The 27804-nt window shown below is 43.3% G+C and overlaps 1 protein-coding gene across 1 annotated transcript in view; it reads right to left on the reverse strand.

Moving 5' to 3' along the window:
- TYR (tyrosinase) overlaps window positions 1-27804 on the reverse strand; it is an 87196-nt gene that overhangs the window by 48034 nt on the left and 11358 nt on the right. The window contains exons 2-3 of the mRNA XM_006276878.4: window positions 22983-23199; window positions 13979-14126 (exon numbers count right to left, since the gene is read on the reverse strand). Of these exons, the coding sequence (XP_006276940.1) occupies window positions 13979-14126; window positions 22983-23199 (365 nt within the window). The remainder of the gene's footprint in view (window positions 1-13978; window positions 14127-22982; window positions 23200-27804) is intronic.

Raw genomic sequence — 27804 nt, forward strand, 5'->3', positions numbered from 1 at the left:
GTGGGAGATGTGGATTTGAATTTTCTCAGGTCCAAGGCTCAGGGTCCTACAGCATAATTTGAGCTATCATAGAAAGGAGATGGGAGCCTATCTTGGCTAGCCAGACCTTAAAAAGAAAGGAATATCTTTCCCAACTCAGCTTTTAAAATCAGTTTGGATGCCTGCCTTCAGGTGGGGGAGGGTTCACCTCTGCTTATCTTGAAGTAGTGGGAGGTGCCTAAGCTCCAGTAAAAGGTAGAATTTAAGGGCAAAATTTAAGGACATGTAACACCCACATACACATACTTGGGTTGTATATTGTGTCCTTTTGTATTTGTGTGTTTTTATGTGGGCAAGATGGCCCCTATTGTTCTGGCCATGTACTCAGCACATGGCAAGCTGGGGCCGGTATCTGGGGAATACATAAAACCCTCTGGCTTCGTTGGACAGAGGAAGCAGAGGATGCTTCAGACAGATTGGTTGGGAGAAAGACTGAAAGGTGGCTCTCTCGGATTGGACAAGGCTTGTGTGATGTCACACTAGGTATATAAGAATGACTCACTAAGGTTCACTGTCACTCTTTCCCCTGGGACTGCTGAGAGCTACACAGCTGCATTGGGAACCAGAAAACCTGCTCCCCATGGAGGGATAAAAGATATCGCTTCTACCAAGAATTCTGACTGCTTTTGCCTGTAGACCAACATGGCTATAATCTGTATCCCTATGCCAGTAACAGCTCTCAGTGGCACCACCCTTCAGGACAACACAGTCTAGTGCAGGGAAGAGTACTAGTTCAAGGACTTGATTGTACCAGGCCTTTCTTCTGGGTACACCTAGGAGAGACTTCTTTGTGTTCATAACCTCACTAGTGCATTAATGCAGGGACTTGGAACAATCTCTTCTTAAGCCTGCCAGACATAGACAGATCAAAACCATGAGCTGACAAATCCTTGACATGCTGCAGAAAGAGTATGGGTTTATCGTAACCGTGGGTGGAGGTGCATTACTAATGGCTGCCTCCTGACTTGCCTTTGTCTAGTAGATTAATATGGCTCCAAGCTACAGTTCATGAAGTTCCAGAGAATATCGTTTGTAGCATATGTCATCATTTTTTGCCAATTTATCTGAGGAAACAACATGAGATTCGCAGTGTCTATACAGAGTGATAAATGTAATAAAACACACAGCACTTGCACAGGGACTTTTCAACATTGCGATGCTTTATAAGCTACCAAGCGATTCACATAGTAGTGCTTCAGTCCTGGCTTGACCACTGTCATTAAATGGCATATTCTTTCTGTGCCTCAGGTCCCAACCTGCATAATGTGATTAATACTTCCTTTGCCTCATCCTTTGCCTGTGTAGGTTCTTTAGATCAATGATACTCAGATCGCAGGTTCTTCAACTGATCACTTTTGGCTATTCCTAGAAAATGTTACATGGGTTTGGTTTTTTACTGCATGCACTGGGGGTGGGTGATTTTTTCAGCAATCATGAATAATGAAAACAGCTGGCTTTTAAAAAATTAAGCTGTTTTCCAAATTTTCATCCCGACATTTCCTGTGACTGATATTTGTTGTTGGAATTAATATTTTTGCACAAAATATAATTTTGGACAAACTACTGCCTTCTGGAGGGGAGGTTCGGGGGTGGGGGGAGTGGATAGGAGAAGGCACGGGGGAAGCTTCCTCTTAAAAAAAAAAAAATGAATGAGTAAAGTTCCCTGATTGTGGTTTGCTTCAGCTGTTCAAACAATGACATAGCTTACTAGTCAAAGTATCAAGTAGTATTTGCTATATGTCTTTTTTTTTCTTTTTCTTTTCCTAGTTAACTTTTCAGTTAACAGGCTGCTCTACATAGCTCACCAGATTTAATAATTCATAGGTGACAAACAAGGCTCTGCATTATTTTATCACCATGTTCTGGAAGCCCTGGAGGCTGAGAGCTGAATAGAGACCCTGATCCAGCCTGCCAGTGTTGTAGAAGGGGCTGCCTAAGTGTCCTGAGAAGACAAGAGGACAGGGCAAGGTGCAACTTGACTAGACAGAATTAGTAGAGGTTATACAGGCCTCAGAGGCTAGTATCTAGAATAGTGTCCCCTGCCCCTGACTAGGAGCATCACAAAGCACTTGCAGAAGCAGTAAAAAATTATGCTGATTTAGAATATATCAGTTTGCATCCAGCCCAGCATTTAGCCATTTGCTGCCTCAGCCCCTAGAGATAAGGCAGGATGTAGGTAGCAAATAACTACCTACTGGGCATGTCTACATATTTATTAATGTGCCGTAATTATGGCACGTCCAGTTTAGTACCTGTAATAATAGGGCTAAATCTAATGCATCGGAATTGGTGCTACTAGGCATTAGTGCAGATGAACACTTTTTGTGTGATGCTTAATGCCCTTTGGACTAATCTACTGCACATTTGCACATTAGCATGTTTCTTGCATGATGCACTAATGTGCAGTAGAATTATTCCAATGGCATTAGGCATCTCATGTAGACATACCCACATACCTATAGGCTGGGGAACACCCTTCTCAACATCACAGTGGCTGAAAGGGATCTTGGAGTCATTGTTAACTCCAGGATAAACATGAACAGCCAATGCAAGGAAGCGGTCAGTAAGGGTAACCGCACCTTGTCGTGCATCTACAGATGCATTACAAGTAGGTCCAGGGAGGTGATCCTTCCCCTCTATGCGGTGCTGGTCAGGCCACAGTTGGAGTACTGCATGTAATTCTGGGCGCTGCACTTCAAGAGGGATGTGGCTAACCTTGAGAGGGTCCAGAGGAGGGCCACTCGCATGGTCGGGGGCAGCAGGCCAGGCCCTACAAAGATACACTAAAGGGCCTGAATCTGTTCAGCCTCCACAAGTGAAGATTGAAAGGGGATCTGGTGGTCATCTATAAACTCACCAGGGGGAACCAGTGGAAAATAGGTGAGGCTTTGTTCCCCTGGGCACCACCTAGGATAACAAGGAATAACAGCCACAAATTGATAGAGAGTAGGTTCAGGCTTGATATCAGGAGGCATTACTTTATGGTTAGGGCTGCCAGGCTCTGGAATAGGCTCCCAAGAGAGGTGGTGCTCTCCCTTATCTTAGGGGGTCTCCAAGAGGAGGTTGGATAGATATCTCACTGGGGTATTATGAGCCTAGCACTTGTTCCTGCCCAGGACAAGTGGTCAGACTTGATGATCTGTTCAGGTCCCTTCTGACCTTAGAAACAATAAAACTATCAAACTGTGCGCTGCTATCCCAGGATAGCTGCTTGTCTGTCTCTTCCTTACCCTGACATAGTTTGTGTCAGTATACAACATACAGTTGTCATGTCTGTCATCAGTGGCTGAATCTGAGGGCTTCTCCTCAGATAATTGTATTATGGATGACTGACCTCTTCAGGCAGAACAGTGCCAGCTAATACCATATACCCGTAGGTCCTGTGCCTCTGTGTATATGTATGCGTGTATACATACAAACATACATAGTTTTGCCTCCTAGCACAAGAATCTAGCCTTGCATGGTACTAAACAAAATGATCATTCTGCAGCCAACAACAACATCAGTATATTGGTTGAAATTACATGAAACTGCAAGTAAGTATTGTCATTGTTTGTTTTGGGCTGTAATGTATTTTATTGTAGCACCTAAGAGCTCTAGCCATGGACCAGGGCAAGGCCCTATACAAATCAAAGCATGAATACAGCCCCTGCATCAAAGATCTTATAACCTAAGTTTAAGATGAGACAAGAGAGAGGGGCAGAATTGTGGGAGTATAAGCAAGCAATATGACAAGACAACGCTGGTTAGCCTAATAAGCAGAAGTTTCGTAGTTGATAGGGTCAGAAGAGACCTGAGTAGGTCATCAAGTCTGACCCCCTGCCACGGGTAGGAATGAATGCTGGGGTCAAATGACCCCGGCTAGGTGATTATCTAGCCTCCTTTTAAAGACCCCCAGGGTAGGAGTGAGCACCACTTCTCTTGGAAGTTGGTTCCAGATCCTAGCCGCCCTGACTGTGAAGAAGTGCCTCCTGCTGTCTTGCCTGAACCTACCCTCAATCAACTTGTGGCCGTTATTCCTAGTTAGTCCTGGTACTGCTTGGGGGAACAGGGACTCTCCCATTCCCCACTGGTCCCCCCTGGTAAGTTTGTAGACGGCCACCAGATACCCTCTCAGCCTTCTCTTGTGAAGGCTGAACAGGTTCAGGTCCCGTAGCCTCTCCTCATAGGGCCTTCCCTGCTGCCCCCTGATCATGCGGGTGGCCCTCCTCTGGACCCTCTCAATACTATCCACATCCCTCCTGAAGTGCAGCCATCAGCACTGGATGCAGTGCTCCAACTGGGGCCTGACCTATGTCGAATAGAGGGGGAGGATTACCTCCTTGGACCTGCTTGTGATGCATCTGTGGATGCATGACAAGGTGCGGTTTGCCTTACTGACCACATCCTCACATTGGCGGCCCATGTTTATTTTGGAATCAATAATGACACCAAGATCCTTTTCTGCCTCTGTGCTGATGAGAGGGGAGTTCCCCAGCCTGTAGGTATGCTGCTGGTTCTTCCTCCCCAGGTGCAGTACCCTGCACTTGTTAGTATCAAATCCCATCCTATTCTCATTCACCCATCCCTGTACCCTGTCCGGATCCAGTTGAAGCCTGTCCCGCCTTTCTAGCGTGTCCACCTCTCCCCACATCTTAGTGTCATCTGCGAATTTGAACAAGGTGCTTTTCCCCCCTTGTCTAAGTCGCTGATGAAGATGTTGAACAGTGCAGGCCTGAGGACCGAGCCCTGGGGGACTCCACTGCCCACATCCCTCCAAGTCAAAAATGACCCATCCACCACCACTTTCTGGGTGTGGCCCTCCAGCCAACTAGTGACCCATTTGACTGTGTAGGTGTCAACGCCACAGTCCCCTAGTTTTTTAATGAGAATGGGGTGAGAGACAGTGTCATAGGCCTTCCTAAAGTCCAGGAAGACTACGTCCACCGCGACACCTGCGTCCAGGGATTTTGTGACCTGATTGTAAAAGGCAACCAGGTTGGTCTGACAGAACCTGCCCCTAATGAACCCATGCTGGTTGCCCCTAAGCATAATCTCACCTGCTGGTCCCTCACAGATGTGCTCCTGAATAATTTTCTCAAAGAGCTTCCCCAGGACCGAGGTAAGACTAACGGGCCTATAGTTACCTGGGTCCTCCTTTCTCTCTTTTTTGAAAATGGAGACCACATTTGCCTTTTTTGAGTTCTCTGGCACTTCACCAGAGCACCATAAGTGCTTGTAAAGCCATGCCAGGGGTCCCACAATGACCTCCGCGAATTCCCTCAGCACCCAGGGGCAAAGATCATCTGGACCTACTGATTTAAACATGTTCAGCCCCACCAGAAGTTCCTTAACTAGGTCCTCCCTGACCCTAGGCCGGGTGGTACCTCTCCTGAGTCTGTCTGTAATCCTGGTGGTGGAGGAGATGTCCCAGTCCCTGCCCAGGAAAATGGAGGCAAAGACTTTGTTAAAGAGGTCAGCTTTGTCATCTGGTGCAACCACCACATTGCCAAGAGTGTCCTGCAGGGGCCCCACATTACCCAGTGCTTTCTTTTTACTCCCTATGTATTTAAAAAAGGACTTCTTGCTATCTTTGATCCTGGTCACTAGTCCTAGTTCTGTCTCTGCCTTAGCTTTCCTAACAGCCCCCCTACAGTCTCAGAACATCAGAGGCCTGATGAACGTTTTTGTAGGCACTATGGCAAAGGCAAGTTTTAAAGGAGGACTTGAGAGAGAACTATTTGTGGTGGTAGGAGAGGAGAGTATCTTCTTTCACATAGGAGGGGCAGCATAGGAGACAGCATGAAGGCATTTTCTTAAATATTTACACGTAGCTGGTGGAAGCTGGCATTATAGGACCATCAGAAGCGGGAGTCAGTCTTTTTATATGGAATGAGAAAGACAGTTAGGAAGGAGATAAGCCCTTTCAAGAACCCTCATGACCTATGTTGGCTGTGATGGAGACAGAGATGATAATGGACGAATGCAAAGAGAGGGGTGACATGCTCAACGCGCTGGTTTAGGGAAAAGATCTTTGTAGCATTTGATAGGATATGGCAAAATTACATTTGTTGAGGCTAGAGAGAAAGAAACTAAAGTAAACAATGTGCTTGAGAGTCTGTGTGGATGTTTATGAAAAGCCATTTTTTACAGATTCTTCCTGCATAGCAGATCTAAAACCTGAACACATAGCTTGGATATGAGGACCAAGCTTGGATGTGGGGACCAAGAGAGAGTTTTAAGATAAAGATGATATCCAGGATATGGGTCTGACTGAACAGAAGGGACTAAACAAGAATTAAGGAGAAAGGTCTGGATGAGGGGAATGAAATAAGTTTGGAGTAATGTTTTAATAAGGCTCTGACAATCAATCAGAGAGCCATTGGAAATCTAAGCATGTGTTCAAGCTCAAGGACCTTGATTTGATTCAAGTATATTAAACTCTGTTTGTGAAGTGTTTGCATTACCAGAAATGTTTAAATGAGCAGACATCTCCAATCCAAAAGGTGTTAACCAATCAGACCATGACAAAATTCAGTGAAGACTTCTTTTTGTTTCCATTTCTTGTTTCTTGAAATTTGAAGGGAATCTTTCAAAACAAAAAAAATGTGGAGGTTTTGGGTTATGAAAAAGGTTGAGATTTTCAGTTTTTCAGCCACTACCATACTCTCTTTTTTGGAGAAAAACAGGTATTTATTTATTAAATTTTTGCTTCTATTCTGACACGGGAGGAAACCCCCTCCCCAGCTTTTCAATGGATGATTTTGCTTACCTCTAACAAGCTGAGAGTGAAAAGGTCTTGGGTGTGCTATTGCTTATCTATTAATATCCCCTCACAGCTACACTAAAAGATAAAAAACAGATGCCAGTTTTATTTGAATTTGAGCCGAATTTGAGCATTTTTGTCTCAGAGCAAACCCCAGATTTTATAGAGGGATAAGTCCATTGCCCCACATTAAGTACCTGCAAAGTATCTGAATTAGCACTTTGTCATTGAACAATCCCTGCTAATTTGAGTTAATTGATATTTAAGCCTTTTGTTTGTTTGTTGTTGCTCTGGTCCTGAGTGGTGGGCAGTAAGAGTCTTGCCTAGAGCCCAGGCTGCTTGCAGCAGGCAGCCACAAGGCTGAATGCTGCTGCATCAGGGCCTGGAGCCCAGGCCCAGCTCATTGCCAGCAGTGGCTGGACAGGGGAGCATGGTGGGGAAGGGGCTGGGGCTGTGCTGCCACAACAAGGATTAGTCTCCTCAAGGCTCCCTGCTATCTGCCCCTGGCACACCAGCCATATTTCATATTAAGGTTGTGGGGGTTTTTAGCACTTGGCCCAAAAACATTGCCAAACTCTGGCCTAGAAAGTAACCTAGAGTGGGGTCCCAAAGGAAGGAATCCTGGGACTGGTCAATGGCATTTTTAAGTGCAGGCAGAAGTGCAGCTCCTGGATGTAACTTGTGGGGCTTCACAGAAAGTACCATAAGTTAGACTGATCTTCCTTACCCAACAGATATTAGCTCCAATTTGGAGCTGATCCAGGGACAGAGGCTGCAGCTCTGAATTGTCTTCCCCTAGCACCCCTGCCCCCCCCCCAGTTCCTGTTCTGTCTCAGAATTTGGAGGGGGGGGGGAGGGAGAAGGCCAGGGAAGGAGGTCCATTCTGGGGTTTCCCCAGCCATGCTGGAGTGGAGAAGTTGGGTGGATTGGTGTTCCCCACCTTGGGGGGCGGCTCCAATCCTCCCGCCCCACCCTCCAGTGCTGGCTGGGCAACCCCCAGAATGAGCTCCCTCCACTCCCTCCCGCCTCCCCCGCCAATTCTGAAAACAGCACAGGGAGCTGCGTTAGGGAATCCCTGCTTCAGGCGTGTGCAGACAGAAGTTAATGAAGGTGCTCTGCTTTGCAGCACCTTTATATGAACCCTCATTACAACCCTTCAGATTGTCACAAGCTAGGTCCCTTTTAAAGATCTCTGCAGCTATGCACTTGTGTTCGGTCATGGCTGTAGAGCACTTTCAGGGGCCAGATTGAGCAAAAACTGTCACTTCCATCTGTGCCTCTAGTTCCATTTCTTTTTTCTTTTTCAGGGCCTTGCAGGGCTGCTAGGGTATTGAATTAGAGGAAATAAGCACACTGTTAAGAGGAAGGAAGGGAGAGGGACAAATAAATCAGAGTGATGGAGGGAGGTGGTGGGGGACAGGTGTATTGCTGAAAAAGCTCTGAGGGACAGGACATGAGGGAATGATGTCAGCCCAAAGGCAAGAATTTCTATTAAAAATGGAAGGAAATCCTTTTCTGACCTCACTGTTGTTGTTGTAGTTTGTTTGTTTGTTTTTTAATTTAGGGTCTTAGGCCAAAGCAGCCAAATCAGTTCTGAACTGTATTGACTGAGCAGAGCTCAAGTGTTCAGGTCCATGTGGTGCTACCACCAGCAAGCATCCTACCTCCCAGACTCTTCAGCCTGGGGCTTCAGATATTCCCAAATCCATGGCAGATATCCTCCATGCAAGCCCCAAGCCTGAGGGCCTTGGAGTTCAAATGCCCCCTAGTATCACTTGCCCCTACTCAAAAGGCCAAAAGAGCAAGCTAGAGGGAAAGCCTGAGAGCAATCCCACATCACCATACCTTGTGTAGCCAAGATCCTCGTGTTTGGAGGCATTTGTAGACTCTCACATGGGTGCCTGCCAGCAGTGCAATGGACAGGTCTCCACCCTCTAGCCACAGCAAGTCATTCAAGGCCAAGAGGAAGGGTATCTCCCCTTTCAGGTAAGTAAAACCACCTAGGCTGAAAACCACCTCAAAGTGGCATCTCTCCTGTCTAAAGGCCTGGCTTTGGCTGCATATGCAGCTGCTCCTTGGAGCTTGAGTCCCTGGCTGGCTCCTCCCTCTTTATTCTCTTCTGCTGACTCAAGACTATATTTGAATAGTGAACAGATTAGCAATTAAGAGCACTGCTTTCCAAAGCTAAAATTCCTCAAATTGGCTGAATTTAGTACACTGTGAATGGTTTCCAAGCAGCTCCAATCAACAATTAATATCTATTTTTTTCTTGTTGCAGATTTGGTCATTGGCACTTGGCACTGACAAGAAGAGGTGAGGAACTTGATTCTGCACTGATGAGAGGGCTGCATGCTTTGAAAGAAGGGCATGATAATGAGACCCTTGCTCCCTATGAAAGATCATCCCTAGCACTTCACTTGCACCCAGCAGTAGATTTCACAGAGACTTGTGAGAGAACAGCAACCATCCTTCCCTGTGCATGGTGTGCTTCAATGTAAACTCAATTAAAATGGTCTATTGCCTTTTGGAAGTCTCTGAATGCTTCACATTTTAGTGTATTTTTCTGCACAGCATCCCTGTCAGGTAGGTGGCATTATGCTTACAGATGAGGAACAGAAGGGCAGAGACCCAGAGCTTCAGAAACATTTTTGAGGATTGACTTTTAACAGTTGCGAGGTATTTAAATATTAGGGAAGTTGAATGACGTACCCAGCATCCCACAGGGAACTGGTGAGGTAGAACTGAGCAATTAGGCACCTGAATCCTAGAGTAACCATCTGCATTGGGACACTCTCCCTCTCTGAACAATTAAAGACATTGAACTGTGCCCTGCTTTGCTGAGGGTCTGCAAGTCTACATCACAACAGAGATGTATTTGCCTGTATCATCGAGTGTGCACCCCCTCCCCTCGGTGTCAATCATCCCCTACCTCAGAGGTCTCCTGCTAGTTCCTGAGTCCTGCAGTGGATCCTGTTCTCCTATTGAAATCCTGAGGCAGAGGGGACTAGAAATAGAAGCCCACTGGCTTCAACACTGTAATTGCAATCAAAGCTCAAATGCACTCTGAGTGAAACACAAAAGTTGAGCTTCAGAAATATTTCCTCTGCAGCAGTTGCTATTGTTCTCCCCTTCTATGCTATTCTTTGTACGCCTGCCTGCTGCTCAGAAAATAAATCCTCCTCAGCCCTTCAGATTTAAAGTCTATGTAGGAGAGAATCAGCTTATTAAATGTACTGTACTTACCTATCAGTCACCTACTTATTAATTATAACTAAAAGCATGATTACTCTGTCACAGATAAGGCTGCTAAGTAACCCTAATCATACTAATGTATTTCTGTCACTTATACAAAAGGCAGCATTCTTACTGGTTTTTACATCAGTGTGTACAAAAACCCATGCACAGAGCAGCTGCAAGGTGATGGTAGCATTTCTTTTGCCATGGATAGATTGAGGTGGTATCATAGCTTTTGCAACTGTCCTCACAGTTGTGTGGTGATCTACCAGTAGGGTCTAATGACATTACTTCTGTAAAAAGAAAAAACCTTTTTTCCTTCTTCAAATGTATAAGGATTATAGTTATGGGACATTTTTTTCAGAGGTTCATAATAGCCAGGGATGTAATCCTTACACCCCCCCCCCCTCCCCCCAGGACAAAAACCACTTTAGATCTGTTCTGTGTACGGACTAAGTAGTGTGTAGGTCTTGTGCTGTGGTGAATTTCACTTTGAAAGTAATAAAACCAATGTTCATCTGTTTTTCTTTTTAAATGCCTATATGAATTTGAGGCAAGGATTTTTGTGTGTGGTATCTTTTATCGGCCTAACTGCATGGTTGGGATAGAGTTAGATAAGCTTTTGGGTAGCCAGGCTTCTTTCATAGAGATCTGAGGAAGGATACCATGAGTACATGAAAGCTTGACTAAGTCTATCCCCAGCATGCAGTGAATTCAATAAAAGATATCATTGAAAAGATACCACCCACAATAACTATTTTCTTGCATATTTCCTGGATTATCACAATTACAACATCACTTCGGTGCTACCATATACGAATTTCCCTTAGCTATGTATGCTTCCTTGTCAATGACCATTCAAATGATATGCATTTAATGGCACAAAAGTTCCTGGAAAGTGAATTTCCAATGTGTATATGCAAGTTTCATAGAAGCCAAATTTTTAGTTTTAAATGTACATCCATACTAGGAATTCTGTGCATTCAAGTTACATGGCAGAATACCACTGGGTGCATGTAATCAGTCCCACTCTAGTTGTTTTGATTTTAAATATTCTCAAAATATTTGTGGCAATGAGTTCAAAAAAGGTATATATCACTTATATATGAGCAAAATGGGGTTGGAATAAGGGCACATACTACAAAGAAAACTATTAAATGTAATGGCACATTACTGTTGTTAAATATACAAACATGGGTGGGGGGGAAGACTTAGATTTTGTCTGGTTTCTCTTAATTCTAATAGTCATAGGGTTTGTTTGTAGTAATTTTTTAACCTAACTAATATTTTATTATTTCCTGATGTAAACTGCTACAGCCTGAAGATCTATATTGCAACGCAAAGTTTGAGATTTATTCTACAGTTCCCTTGTGCTGTATGGCTGTGTGACCTACATAGAGGGAACATTTTCTTTTTCTCGTGAATAAGCTCCTTGCTAAAGGAAAGCATGAACTGACTCATTATGGCTCTAGGCAGGTAATAATTTCTGTAAGAGCTCAAAAAGGTAGTATCAGGTAACCCTGTTGCCCTGAGCAATGGCAGTGGTCTCATGGCATCCTTTCTGTTCAGTATGTAGCAGGGAGTTAGGGGGATCAGAGAGGGGTACGTGTTGCAATGACTTTGGCATACAGCCTCTTCCAATCCAGCTAGTTGACTCTGTAAGTCACTGAGCAGGGAGATACATGGGAAAAGGTCAGGGCTTGAAAAATCCACTCACTCCTGTAAGTAGGAACCTTTCCCTGGTGAGTGACATCAACTTTGGTAGAATCTGAACTTTTAATATATTTTTTTCAAATTACACTGTGTATAACAAGAGCAGATCCTTAGCTCGTACAACTCCGACCTGGTTCCATGGACTTCAGCAAAGCTCTGTCAGTTTATACCAGTAACATATAGTGAGTAGCTCAGGAGTCACCAGAACAAGCAGTGTTATCTAAAGAGCTACCAGAACCTAAAAAACCCTGTAGGGAGTTGTGGCAAATGCATTTCAACCCCCCCCAAAAAATAGACCACCTTGTTATCTGTGTGTACCATGAGAGAATGCTTGTGTTGCATTATTCAGGATTGCAGGAAAAAAACCAACCAATGTATGCCGGGGGGGGGGGGGAACCTCACCCAAAGCCCTCACTGATAAAATTTTCTGCAAAGAGCCATCAATAATTAGTGGAAGCATCAGTTGCAGCTGTGGTCTAAGTATCACTGGGCCCATCTACATGTGCATTAATGCGCTATAATTAATGTGCATTAAATCTAGTACCTCCATTATTAGCTACTAGGAGAATGCACATTAATGCACATTAACTAAAGAGCATGGTTTTTAAGTAATGCTTAATGCACATTAGGCTATTTTAATGCACATTAACTGAATAGCATGGGCACTTACACATATGTGGGGTGTCTACTCCAATGTGCTGGAAATCCAGCATGTCAGAGCATGTCAGATAAGACTTGATTAATCAAGTCTGCTGGAACACATAAATTGACATGCTCTGGGAGCCTTGCACATCACGTGTCTCAGTGGTGCAGTGCACCTCGGCACTGAGAAAATGATGGCTGTGCACTTTGAACTAAAACACGTTTAATGTGCTTTAGTTCAAAGGGCACTGCCGCCATTTTCTTAGCACGGAGGTGCACTGCGCTGCTGATACATGTGCTCCCAATGCAGCGCTGGGGCTTTCAGTTTCTGTGCCTCACTAATTGAAAGCACCCAGCACTGCATTGGGAGCATGTGTAAAAATGTCCATGTTTTCAGTGATGCTTTAATGTGAATTAAAATAGGATAGCGCACATTAAAGTGCACGTGACATACAATAGCTCATGCCTTTGTCTTTCTGGAAATTGAACTTTCTGCTATTTCTGCTGCTGCTCAGAACTTCCATGAATTCAGCAGAGAGAAGTGACCAGAAATATGGCATCCTGATTGTGGTTAGTCAGAGGTGCAGCAGAGCTGGCAAGAGTCTGGAAAATATTAGCTTGTTTTAAAATTCTTGATATTTATGATTTTTCAGTCTTTCATTTAATGGAGTCTTCTTTTCTTACTACTTGTGCTTATTTTTTAGTTATCGCAAATGATTTGCAATGCAGTAGTATAATTATTTATAGTCGTGTGTGCATATTCCAGTGGCAAATAGACTTTTCTTTACTTTTTTCTTTTTTTTTTACTGCTCTCTTGAAAATTCATTTTTTCTTGAGTGTTTTTTGTCTTCTTTTTGCTGAACCGATGGTGGGTTTGTTTGCTTGTTTGTTCTTTCTCCTATTTCTAATGCATACTTCTTCCTCTCCCTCCCTCTCACATTCCATCTCTTCCAGCAAATTGTTCTTGCAATTTTGTTTCTCATTTACATTCTGGGTGCTTATAATTTTATTTATGGGTGATGTATTAGAATTTTCTTCATGAAAGGTGAATTAAAATATATATTTGGAATATGGAAGATTTTTTCAATGTAGTCATAGCAATGTTGACATAAAGTCACATATTTTGGCCCAAACTCTTTAACACTACACATATGTGTATTTCTTATTCAGCATGGAATCATTGAATAATTTTATTTTTGGTAATACATATTAACACATTTCTTAGTTTTTAATACCACATTCAATCTAGTGAATGTTCAGACAAGCATAAAAAGGTGATATAATGTGTCATTTAAATTTACATTTTTCATGAAGTAATGGCAGAATTGACTGGTCTGTCTGAAAGTACCCTTCATTTAGGCATCAAAACAGCAGATCTGTTAGAGTATGGACACATGGAACCATTTCAAAAGGGGAACATTTCAAAAAGGAAGCAAAATGGTTAGGTGTGGAAAAGCCAGGAATGATAAAATGTAGCAAAACTGCTTCAAATGAAGATTCCAAATGAACAGCTCCAAATATACATGCATCAAAGAAAAGTAAAAGGAAGAATACCTTTATAAATACCCCGAATTAATCACTTTTACAAAGAGGAGTCACACTTACCTGTCAACAAAGGCATGATGAAGTATAAAGATGGGATCATTAGCAGATCCTTGCACTTGAGACATTGAGCCATTCATGTAGATGTGAAGTGCATTATGCAAGCTGCTTTGAGAGATGTTTGATATTGCAGTCCGTGGATCAGCAAAACCTGTATGTGAAGAGTAAATCATATAATGATATGAAGAGGTGCATATTCATTTTTCTACTACAACAGCAGATCAATATTTTATGCATATTCCACCCTAGTATAATGCTAACACTTGAAGAAAGAGCATTAGTACATTCAAAAGGCATAGCAGAGAGGAAATGAGAAGAAACCATATTAAAACTGTAACACCACTAATGCAGCATGTCACTATATGTACTGCTTAATTGAATTAAAATTGTGATTCTTTGTCCAATGTTTTCTACCCATTAAAAAACATCCTAAAATTCTACTGTTGTAAGTTTTTATTCATGGTTACTTATTCATATAGTTTCAGGTCAGTAGGACATACATATGTCAAACCATTTGAACCCTAATATACAAAAAGAAGATGTCTAACAAATGAACACTAGCTCTAACAAACCCCAAGTAGCTGGTAAAGCACTGAAATCTGAAGAAAAGTAAATGTATTACCAAAGGTGTAAAAGAGTAGTTCTGGGAATTAGTGGGTTTTTGGTCAAACCATAGGTGGTGAAAGGGGCGGGGGCAACAGTGAGGGGCCCTACTGCCTCCCCAAACATGGGGCAGCAGTAGGGCTGTAAGGCAGCCTGGCTGTGGGCTTCCAGTGGTTACAGCAGAGGTGGGGAGGGAGTGGGTCTCAGGCTGGGGCAGGCACTGCACAACCAGTGGGGTGCAGGACTGAGCCACAAGCAGCTCATCTGGGAGGGCTTGGCTCTTTCTGGCATGCACATCCCAGGAGGCATGGGGGCACATGCCTCAGATCTGCACGGTGCAGGGTGGGCTGCTGCTTGCTGTGGGCTGGTGCTGGGGTGGCACCAGGCTCTTCCCGGCAGGGCAAAGCTGAGCCAGGCTGTGCTCAAGGCATACAGCGGTGGCACTGGGAGCAGGGATATGGGGGAGGGCTACAACCACCCCAGAATTTACCATAGCCTCCACTCCCAGTGCCACTACCACCCAAGTGCAGCCCTAGCCCAGATCCTCACTGCTGGGAAGAGTGCAACACCACCCAGCCCCAGCCTGCAGCTGCAGCTGCAGCTCACCCTGCCCCATGCAGACTCGGAGGCACATGCCCCCCATGCCTCCTGGGGTGCACATAGCAGCAAGAGCCATGCCCCCCAGATGAGCTGCTTGTGGCTCAGTCCCACAGACTGCATGGGAAAGCAACAGCACCAGGGCTTAGAGGCATGGCCACAAGCCCCCTCCAGCACACTGCTGCTGCTCGCCCAAAACAGTCTGTGGCAGCTTTGCCGCTTTTGCCTCAGGAAACCATGCCAGCCAATGTCTGGCAATGCCCCCGCCCCTGCCACTGCAGCAGTAAGTCGGGAGTGCCAGGTGGACCCTGGCTCAGGTCTCTGCCGGTAGGACAGGGAGGGGGAAATTAAATCCCTCTCTGGCCAGTTCACTTGGGGCTACTGCTGGGGCTGGCCATGCTCCCACCGCTGGAGCAGCAAGCAAAGAAATGCCTAGCAGGTCAGTGCTGATGGCACAGAGTTGGGGGGGGGGGGAATAAAGCTCTTACCTACCCCCTTAGGAGGACCGGCATCTGGCCACGCCCCCTTCCCTGACCACCCTGCTTGGGCTAGGGAGCAGAGGGGCATGGCCAGATCTGCTCCAGTGGAGCAGAGAGCACAGCCCTGCCCAGGGCTGCAGAGCATGCTGGGATGCTGCGGGGTGTCTGGTTTAACTTAAACCAGGAAGGGGTCAGGGACAGAAGTTCCATAAACCAGTTTTATTTCAATCAGTTAAGTCTGATACTACATTCAAGCAGGGTTATCTCAAACTGGTTTCAGCCACTTTGAAACTGGTTTATGTGCATTGAACTTATGTTCTGTTACAGGTTTAAACCAGTTTCAGCTCACTTAAACCAGTTTATGTGTAACTTCTGTCCCTAGCCCAGAGTTTCAGGACCCTTCCTTTGATGAGTTTCATTCTGTTTTCCTAGTGCCCAGCTGTCCAGTATATCAAGACCCTTTTGAATTCTAATCCTATCTTGAAAATCTTTCAGTTTTGTGTCAAAAGAAGAAAAAAAACTTCTTTTGAGTAGGATTGGATGAATTAGGACATGTTTTCTTCCTCATATCACCTCAATTCCAATTAAATATTAGTATGAATAAGTGTGTATTATTGCTTAACTGTTATTAGCAAAAGTTCCACTTAATTGGGACACATTTCAACCAGTATCAAGGAGTTAGGCAATGTTTACTCATGTGTTTAAAAGCTGTGAAACTCTACACTGTCTTTTCAATAGGAAAAACAGACAATAAAAATTAAAGGCAGTGAAGGTCTATTGTTATTGATTTATTTCCACTGTTGTTGTGGGGTAAATTGGTAATCTTGAATTACAGTAAATCTCAATTGTCTTTGGAAGGGAAAGCTTATTGATCATGAAGAGCTAGAAATAACCATTAAGAGACAGCTCTTGTACCACTGAGGTCAATGGGAGTTTTGCCATTGATTTAAACGGGAGCAGAACCAAATGCTTCAGGGACCATGACTCTGACTCCATGGGCATGTCTACAAATGCATATTAATACGAAGCAATAAACTCCAGTGCTTCTTGCACTGGAGTTTATTGGTCTCAGATGCACATTTACACATGTACCCATGATTGAAGCTTGTTGAGCTGGATCAAAGAACCCCCAGCTGGTGCAGCATCTATCTGGAGGGTCACCTTGCCAGCCCAGAGCTGCTCCCCCCTGGCTTAATGTGCTGCAGAGGGGCTGGCTGGGGCGTGAGGGTGCTTCAGCATGGGACTAGCTGGCAGGCAGCCCTTGCACTAAAGTACCTTCATGCCCCTGCCAGCTGGGGCTGTATCTACACGTGAGCTTCTGTGGAGTTTTTTACTCTGCAGCAGGGCAGTTCTTGTATTTACAAGTACTATTGTACAGTGGAGTAAATTAGTTTACTCCAGCCTAACAGGGGCACACATGTAGATGCACAATGTTTACTGCTGGCATCTATATGAGATGTTGACTGCGCAGTAGCCCGTGATTACTGTGTAGTAGCATTGCATGGCAGGAAGCATGATGCGACGCTAGTGTGCAGTAATCATGAGCTACTGTATAGTCATCGTCACAAAAAAGCTGTTCCTTCGTGTGACTGTTCAGTAACTTTGGTCACTGAGCTGTCATTTAGTACTTGTCACCCAGCTGTCATTTAGACTGCACAGTAACGACGTGGCCACTGTGCAGCTAGTCTACTGCACGGTAAACATCTTATGTAGACGCACCCCATGGTCACTCATACCACTGTAAATCAAGGTCCATTTTCAGTGAGGTTGAATTGACTTAACTGGAGACATGCCAGCATACACTAACTGAGGATCTAGCCCCAAATTCATGGTGGCTGGAGCTGATAGTGCCAGCTATGGTTAAACTGGCCTGACACATTCTATTATCTTCTATATAATATTTCATCTTCATAAAACATTCAGCTGCATGAAGCATGTGTCGTTTAGTAAATGGTATTTAATTACATGAACTACAGGTTCCACAGTCTAGCAGAAGAGATCACAAAGCTTCATGCAACCAGTCAAGCACAGAGCTTTAAAAATTAAGTGCAAGTCAAGTAGTGTTTTCCTTCACTGCTTTCCATTTGCCACTGAATTGATTGCTCCAAGTGTATCTGCTAGATTTCAGGGAGAATTCAGAGTGTTGATAATATTATCAGCATTAATTACTGCAGTACTGGAGCAAATGCCCCATATCTCTGTATTGTTTTGGTGAATTGTTAAACATCTGTGACATCCTGTCACTTCATGTCAGTAATCTGTTTCACTGTTTTCTAATGTGGAACTGCAGTTATTAAATACAATTAATCTCACACCTTTTTTCGAGTCAAGCGTTATGGATAAGTTAAATGCTGACACTTGAAAGACCAAATGACACATTTTGTGCTGCATGCCTGTATCTCATTCACTATAATGGGAGCCGCATTCGTACATGTGGTGATGATTTTGGAAGTAAGAAGAATTCCTCACATTAGAGAATCCCACAACCAGATTTTCTTCTTTTTAAATGCATAGGAGTGTAGGTCTGGGTGGAACCTCTTGAACTATCAGAACCAGTATCCTGTATTCTCAAGCTATGATTTGTCCCAGCAATCCACAGAATTGTCCAATCCGCCTCTTCTTTGCACACACACCAAAGTCAGAAAACACTGTATTAAGAGGCACCCCATTCCCTGCCCACAGAATATGTTAAAATAAATAGATGCACAGAATATGTTAGATTAATTTGTGATCAAAGTGTCTGGGAAGAGGATCATATCCTACAGAGGAAGACAAAACAATCCATGGTCCATGCCATTCTACCTGAGGGAAAAAAATCGTCCTTCAATTCTGGCAGTCAGTTTGACCTTGAGTGTATAAGCAAGAACTTCCAGTCAGGTACCTGAAGGGGTCCTAACATGAATGCCGTGTGCCCCTGAAGGCTGGGGGGGCATGGTGAGCTCCCGCACGTGGTGGCAGCGATGTTGGCAGTGGGACCATGGCAGCAGCAAGTGGAGAGTTCCCACAGGTGGCCACGGCGCTGTCAGTGGTGGGGGGGGTGGAGGTGGCGAGTGCCGACCAGTGGTTGGCAACCACCTGCAGATGTTGCTGGCAGTGTTGGCAGCAGCCAATGGCGATTGTAGACCACTGTTTTCACAGGGGGTGCACCACCACACTCAGGGGGTGCACAGGGGGTACATGTGCATCTGCATGCACCCCCTACGTGTCACCAATGGGTCCTAAATATGGGTTAGGAGCAGCAGCACGTGCAAGCCACCTCTAGCTATGGTCAATGAGCATTGCTTAAGAGGAATGCAAAACAAAGAAGAAAAGAACTTCCTGCAGACACCTAGCAGAAGTCCAGAAGACAGGAATTATTGCACAAAATCGTAGCAATATCTTTAGAGTCATATTTTCAGCTGGTTATCAAAGTCTATGACTCTGTGTGAGTTTCAGTGATGAATCCTACATCATTTAAAGCTAATACACTAATGCTGGAATGAGAAGCTGCAACGACCACAGACCTATGGAACTACTGTCAAAGCGTCATGGTTGTCTACCTAACTTCCATAAAACTTCACTATGAGCCAGCAGTCTCTCTGTAATGTGCTTGAGAAATGACACTCCTGGGTGTGACAACAGGCTGTGATTGTACAGCCTGAACTCATCTCATCATTCTGAATTTGGCCCACCCTTGACCTGAGGAGGAGGCAAGAATGAAGTCTTTGTTAGAGCTGTCCAGAATTTTTTTGTCAGAACAATTATCTGTTGGAGGTTACAAGTAATTTTCTATGAAAAATTGTTTTGTTTTTCTATGAAAAATATTGGAAATTCATTTTTGGTGAAATTTGCAATTTGGAATTTTAAAATGTCATGTTTTATTTTCATTACCTTTTTTCTGACACTTGCATACTAGTAATTCATATGATGGCAGGTTAAGTTATGATACAACTTGTTCTGCCTTGATATGTTATGTCAGAAAATAATAATACAAAAAGAATAGAAGTAATATAAAATGACTTAGTACAAAATAAAACTTTCCACAATGGAATCTTTTTTGATTTATAATATTGGGGGAAGTTTTAGAAAAAATATTTTTATGAACTGGAATGGTTTCAAAGTGTTTCAGTTTCTCATAAAATGGAAATGTCAAGCTTCAGCGCTCTCTACTCTATAAAGTGTTGGATAAAAAGCACAGCAGCACGACCAAAGCCAGCATGTATATTGAACAAAGAGCTTTTAACCCTTATTCAGGTCTCATATGATGCTTAACAGGGAGGTTTTTATTCTATATCCTCTGTGTACAGACTTCTATATCTACTATAGTCCAGGGCATTTCCTCAGCAGAACCCATACGCACAAAATCTCTTTAAAGCTTTTGCCTGTTTCAAGAGGCACTATGCAACCTGCCAGTGACTGACTGTATTTTTTAACTCAAATGGATGGGCACTACGGGGGAAGAATGAACAATTTGTGTTCTTAGGTCCTTTAGGTTGTGGCTTTATTAAAGGTTGACCTTTGTTTTGTTTGTTTCTTTTGTGACCAGTTGGATTAGGCTACTCTTAACTAACAGAGATTTTTCTCACAGTCTTAGTAGGTTTCTTTTTTACTTGGTTAATAGAACGTAGCTTATGGAGCTAGTTACTGTATGGAATAGTGAAAATATAGCATTGGGATATTGAAAATATAGCATATAGCAAATATGCTCTAATATAGCATTTTCCAAAGAAGGGATGTTGGTGTTGTTCCTCCCATCTCATAGAAAAGGTAAGTGGAGCATGACAAAGCAAAGTAACTTGCCTAAAGTCACAATAAAAAGGATAGCAATAGAATCTTGGGCCCCTATGTCCCAGTCCCATATATGATCTATCTGACTACGTGAAGACAGGGTTCCTCTACAGCACCATTGGACTGGTATTTATCTCATGTTGGCATAAATCAAGAGTAGTTCCACTGGAGTTCATAATCTTGACCCTGCACTTCTACTCATATAAACCTGGAGTAACCCCACTGATCTTAACAGATTTACACAAATGGAAATCAGCATCTGGTCCTGTTATGCTGTAATAAATTGTTAAATATATTATACTGTTATATTTTACATACATTTAGAATCGGGCTTAAAGCACTTTGGCTCAGGGATGTCAGCAGATGTCATGAAGTTAAACGTGTATCCAGTAACACAATAGCAGTCATGACTGCTCAGTGTTATGCAGACTGGCAATTAGAGATTTGGTATCCGTACACAACTTAAAATTAATCCAGCCGGATTCTGACTGGGTGCAACAGCTTGCCAAACTCATGCACATACACATAGGGTGCATCTATATGTGCACACTTACTGTGCAGTAATTTAGGTTACTGTGGAATGCCTGAAAATTACTGTACAGTGCAGGTGCATGTCTATATGTGCATGCCTGTACCATGGCGTGCACAGTAACTATAGTGACTTATGCTGACTTGGGCATAAATTTGCTACCTGCATGATGCAGGTAGTAAATATACACTCAAGTGGTTACTGTAGTAATGCACATGTAGTTGCATTACTGTGCAGTAACACTGTGTGTATGGACTGACTTGGGAGTAACTTTACTGCCAAGTTGGTCCACATACAGCATTACTGCTCTGTAAAGCCTACACAGGTAGACACCATCTTAAAAACTGTTTACTGCGCAGTAAATGCTTATGTAGACATGCCCATAGACTTGCACAGTGATCAGCTATATCTATCATACATTAAAGGAAGAAGTTGCAGCAAAAGGCATCCAAAGTCCCATCCTTTGTGAAGCTACATGCCTACTGTGCTATATGAGAGCAGATGCTATCTCTTTCAAAAATATAAGCAGCCTCTTAGATCAAATGGACAAGGGTGAGTACAGAATCCAGCACATTAACTTGCAGAGTATAAATTGAAAGTAGATTAAATTACTGTGATGTTAACTGATATCACAGGAGAATAGGATCTAGTGACTTAGTGCTGGAGCATAATAGAGATCAGACCGATGCTTACATAGTATCCCTCAGGAATGTCAAGAAACTTGAAGCATGAAGAATCCTGTCTAATGACCTATGTGCATATACAGGGCATGCAGCATTTCTAATTAACAAACTATACACCCTTTTCTAAAAATCCAGCCTTTTATTTTGCTGATATTTATTTCTCTTAATGTTTTAACTTATGTTACAAAAAGAGAGCTTAAAAATCCCATTGAACAGAGGGAGGTAGTTAGCAATCTCTACTCTGTCTTTGCCTAACTGCTGAAGTTGACATTGAATCAGATCCATGGGTTTGAGACCAGATATGCTATAAATGCAATTATGGTATTGGCTTTATCTTTTCTCAATATTTGTTGAGTTTTTTTTATGTAATGCTAATGCTTATTTGTACCCACTATTTCTTCCCTTATACTGGAAGAATATTTTTAATGCATTAAAAATATACATGGAGATAGCAAAATAATATAAAAATAAGGTCTTTTGCTAATTAAATAAATAGCATTTTATGTGCAAGAAGATTAGGGATGTGGAGACATGTAGAAAGCCAGCAGGAAGAACTCATTGCTAGGATTTGTAGATGCATTGCATCTAACACCAAAGCATTTTTCAGAACTGTGGACAAGGATCTGCCAGAGGTTAACCTAATCTCTCTAAATTTTTTAAACATCTTGTTCTGACCATTTCAGGAGACAGCATATTGATATAGATGGACCTTTGATCTGATCCAATATGCCACTCAGGTGTTCTGAGAGAGGTACTTAACTATGGTATCTGAAGTCAGGCAAAAGGCAGGGTTACATATGCACCTGATAGACTAACTAAAGAAACTATATATAGAGCATAAGCTTTCATGAACTCAAGCTCACTTCATCAGATGTTGACCGATCCCTATGTTTTTTTTCATCAGCTCTGGAACAAATGTGCCTTCCAATTCCTTGAATTGGTTGCTTGGGAGCTCCCATCAACTGTTACGATATAACTGTTACATCTATGTGGTCCTGCAGCTATAAAAGTGAGCTAAATGCATTAACTTTTAACTCTGAATGAAAAAAGGTTGCAAAAGTTTTTTCTGCACTTGTATCAGCACAGAAGAATGTAGATGTAATAGTTGCCATGTAACAGCTTACATTGGTGCCCTATGATAATGATAAAATTGTTGTATCTGTACATACCTATCTTTAACAAAGTTGTAGCAAGATGATTGTACTTATCCTAGCAAAAAGTATGACATCATATTGTTTATCAATTCCACTCTAACAAATTGGTAAAAGGTACCTATAGTTTATACAGCTCTAGCGCTGAGAAATCTTATTCTCTATATAGAAATGTCATAGTAGAGGAAAACATGTTACCTTCCAACGTGTTTCTGAAGCTGAAATTGGCCAATTTATCCATGGACCCAGATTCGTACTGAGTCAGGCTTAAACAAAATTCAACTTCAGCTGAAGAAGGGAGCCTAGGAGTCCTTGTTTTATCATGGTTACCAGGATTTCGAAGTATAGGCCCTTCATTGGTGGCATTGCATAAAGCCCGCTGGCTGTTGTACTCTTCTGATTGGCTGCAGATTACCTGTGTAAAATATATTCTATTAGAACTGATGTCTTTGTTACAAAGATAAAATAAAAAGTGTTGTACCTTTAAGAATGGGTCCTTTGACCTGTTAAAACCAGTGCAGCAAAGGCAAATGTGGTAGGTCATGTTTAAGAAAAGATGTTGATGCTAATTTCATAATTGCAGAAATATGACATATGTTAATATGACACATGCATTTAACATACTTAATAGTGATGCATATTTAACAGGTATCCTTGTCACATGACTTGGGCAGAGATTCAGTCTTCACTTACCCCCATGCAATTTCAGTAGGCTAAATTCACCACTATGACCACAGAGCGCCCCAGTCCCAGAGACATGAATAGAGCTTTCTGTGCAAGCCATTCGTTTAGACCCTTGGTATTTCGGCAACTCTGTGACCCTTGGCAACTCTGTATTTCAGCACAGAGGGGTGATTGCAGCAACTGGCTTTAATTTGTAAGAGGTAAGTGGAAATGACTGGTTCTGTGTTTGGAATAGTTGTTTGAAGACATCTTCTCTGTGCTTGGAGCCCAAGGCTGCATCTCTTAGTTCTGACAAGTCCCTACAGCTAAGAGTTGAGAGAGCAGCACAAGTGGTCTGCAAATAAGGGAAAGAGCACCATCTTTCATCTGAAATGATCTCTGCTTTGGGTTCTGGTACACATGATGAGGGTTGCATTCTATGCTCACAGAATTGAAATGGTGAGTTTTTAATTGAAACTCACCCTTCAATTTAGGGGTTTCCGTCATTGTTATGGCAAGGATGTAGTTTAGTTTGCAACAATGCAAACTTACTTTAAACTCCCCAACCTCCTGCATGTGTACATTGTGACACCATTAAGCTGCACAAAGTGACATTTTCATCATGTGTACATGGTAATGGCATCACATGTACAAGCGCCCTATGTGCCCAAATGACACATAGCTGCGCAACTGTAAATTTTGGCCTTAAAGAAATCATTTTGCCCTTCTGGTTATGTCTATTCTGTCTCCCCTGGTTTTGACAGAGGGCATCTCTCAGGCATGCCTCATCTTACTTTTACACACCAAACCCTGGAATACACTGGCAAAGCCACTCTGGGGAAACTTCACGCATCTGGGGCATAGGACATTTAGGTTGGAGATTTGAAAGAACTTTCTATCTATGAGGATGGTCAAACATTGGGACAAGCTGCCAATACAGGCTGTGGAGTCTCCATCCTTTGAAATTTCAAGAGTAGGTTGGGCAGACACTAGGATGGGGTGGTTTAGTCAGGAATGATCCCGTCCTGAGCAGGGGGCTGAATTAGGTGATCACACGAGGTTCCTTCCAGCCCTACTCTCCTATGATTCTGTGATCCTAAAATACATCAGCGATGCAGATCTTAAAAGTGATTGGATAAGCTGTCCTATAACAGGTTTACCACTGCATTTCTGGATTTGGTAAGTGAACAGGAGCCCACAGGCAGGGAATGCTTGAGAGCCATCTTCCCTGGAAATGCTGCAGACACAGTATAGACATTGTATCTAATCTATTCTTCTCCAGCTAGTACATGAACTAGTAGCAGCACCTTACCTGACTGGGCTGTGGTGAGGGTGAGCATACTGGAGCTTGAGATATGCACCATGGCACACTGTGGGCTGGGTTTTTTTTTATAATTTATTTTTTTATAATTTGCTTTGTGACTAGTGTGTGAGGGGGTCAGAATGAATGATCTTGTGATCCCTCTGGACAATGGTTATTGGCAAATACAGGTTACTGGACTTGAGGGTCTAGAAAGCACTTTCCATTCCTATAGTCCTGTCTCCCTAAAGTGCTCTCTCTTTTTTTCTTCCAGCACCCAAATAAGCTGTCAGGATATAAGTTGTTACAGCACCTCCATTTTGCTTGCCTTCATTAAGACTGAAGGCAGGGTATGATCATCATGTTTATCTGGCATACCTTTCCTGCAGCAACATTTGCACATACTACTCTATAGATCGGGGTTGGCAACCTAGAGCCGCAGGCTTGATTCAGTCTGTGAATAGACTGGATCTGGCCTGCGGCAGCTTAGGAAATCAGCAGCATGCTCCAACCACAGCAACATAGGCCTATTGCTTTCTTGCTTCAGTGTATTCACTCTGCTGTGGCAGTGGAAGCATCCCCAGGGTCCAAGTGCCTGCTATTTTCAGGCTATTTCCTTTGCAGTAACTGTTGATTACTGGGAACCACAGGGGTGTGGCTGGCAAAGGGGGCTGGGTTGCAAGCAGTGGTCTAGGTACTAATAATTGGGATTTAGAATTTCCTGAGATCTCAGAAAAAATCCAGGCCTTTCAGAGGTAATCAAAGGTGGGATGGACTAGACAGCAGGGGCTTCTGGTGACTATGGGCATGTCTACACATACAAAAATGGTATGGTGGGTTTACTCCAGGCAGGCATCTACATGTTCAGGGATGCAGAAGCAGATTTGTTGCTCATGGCTTACCCCGGACAGCCTTGCACTAGCCCCCTGCCACTGTCAGGGGGAGCTGGAGGCTCTGGCTGCAGCAGCCTGTGGCTGATGGCCATCTCGAAAAGGCAGCCTCATGTAGTACTCCCAGGCCACCTGCTTTCCTGGCCTGAAGCAACATGTAGAGCACGGTGGCAGCACACAGTAGCTCTGTTGACTCACCCTGCCTGACGCAACATGGCTGCTCCAGCTCCAGGCACCAGAAGCAATGTCCACTGCCCCAGACTCCTGATTGCCAACCTGCTCACCCTGATGGCCTGACATGGGAACTGCCACCTGACCCAGGTCAGTCTTAGCCCTAGCAACACCCCTGCACAGTGCAGCCACCTGGCCTGGCCCATCACACTGTCCCAGGCCTCCTGACGCTGCTGCAGCCCAGGCCTCATGCTGCCACCTGGACCCCAGCAGAGATGCTAATGATGTGCTCCACAATCGGAGGCATCTATGTGCTCATGGGCCTCCAGACCCATTACCTCTGAGCCTGCTAGGCCAGCCAGGACTGGTGGCTGCATGTTGTCCAGACCACTTGGGATGATGAGCAGTGGCTGGAGCCCTTTCGCACAACCCAGGCCACCTTCCAGGACCTCCATGAGCAGCTCTGCCTGCACCTGGAGTTATGGGACACCACCATGTAGTGGCCGCTCCCCATGGACATCTGGCTGGCTATTGCCCTGGTCAAGCTGGCCACATCCACAAGCCTCTACTATGTCAGCCACCACTTCAGCATGGGCAAGGTGACCACAGGGGAGGACATCCTGGAGGTGTGCGGCATCCTCCAAGACATGCTGGGGTACATCATGCATGACCCCCCTGCAAATTTACTTGTCATTAGAGCAAATTACTGCGAGTAAGCATCTACACATGTAGATGGTGATAGTTACTGTATAGTAATTTGCTCTAATCATGAGTAAGCTGCCTGGTGTAGATGCGCCCTATGATAGTGCTCTAGCAGATCAGAATTGAGGTATGTGGTAAGCAGTGTGGAAAAAAATATGGGATCATTTTCCAGTATGTACAACCTGGAGAGAAAATTCTCAGCACAAGTTATTCCAAGAATTAGAAGGAATGAGTAAAGCCTTAAAAGAATAAATATCAGGAGCTACTACAAAAGTCCCCTGATTTGAAAAATGTAAGAAGTGACTCTTACGTATCAGGCCTAGGAGCCACTGCTCTTTCAATTAGGCAAGGTCCTTTTATTTAGGCTTTTAATCCTGTAGAATATATGAATCTGCTTGATGACAGAAAGGTCACATGCTGGTAGACAACAATAAGATCTAGTGGAGTCAGTAAATATAGGGGATGCTAAGAATATCTTCTTGACAAAATATAAAATGTAAAAAAAAAAAAAAAATGTTATTTAGGTCTTACCTAAGGAGTGAACAGGACACACAATGGGTGTGTCTACACGAGACACTTCTGTACAGTTGTTACTGTGCATATATTTACTATTTGTATTAGCAAGTACTAAATAGTACTTGTAGTAGCCTAACAATACTGTGCAGTAGAGAATTAACATTGTCTATGCTGTGATGTGCTACTGTGACATATTTTTGGCTACTACATAGTTAGTGTCTCATGTAGACATGACCAGTATATATTATCTTTAAAAAACAATTGTCATCCAAACCTGTTGACTATTCAGTCTTAATTATTACAATGCAGTCATGCATGATTGTATTTTTTTTCCCCACAGGACCCCTGACACTTTCAGGATACAAGAGGTTTCTAACACAAGCAAACAGATTTAAGGTTATGTGGTCAACTGCAAAGCAGGTATTTTCTGATTTTTTCAATTGCTTCACTTTGCAGATAAATAACATTGTTTGTAATATAGGGCAGTTGATTTTGGCTTTGGTCTTGGCATTTTATATAAAGTGTATGTATATGCACATGCATGTATACACACAATAAGCCCAGCACATAGAGGTCACCTTCATTTACATCAGCTAAAGACTGAGGAGCAGAATTAGTCTTCAGTTATTCCAATATGATATCACTAGGCCAAATTCAGTGCTACTTATGAAACTAGTCACAAGGCCATACATGTACATGGGATTTACCTTAGATTCTTACCTTCCACTTTTGCTTCTGGTGTCAAAAATAGGAAGTCCAACAAATACAATGTGTAAAA

This window comes from Alligator mississippiensis, chromosome 1 (assembly GCF_030867095.1).
Source record: "Alligator mississippiensis isolate rAllMis1 chromosome 1, rAllMis1, whole genome shotgun sequence".
NCBI classification, from domain to species: domain Eukaryota; kingdom Metazoa; phylum Chordata; order Crocodylia; family Alligatoridae; genus Alligator; species Alligator mississippiensis.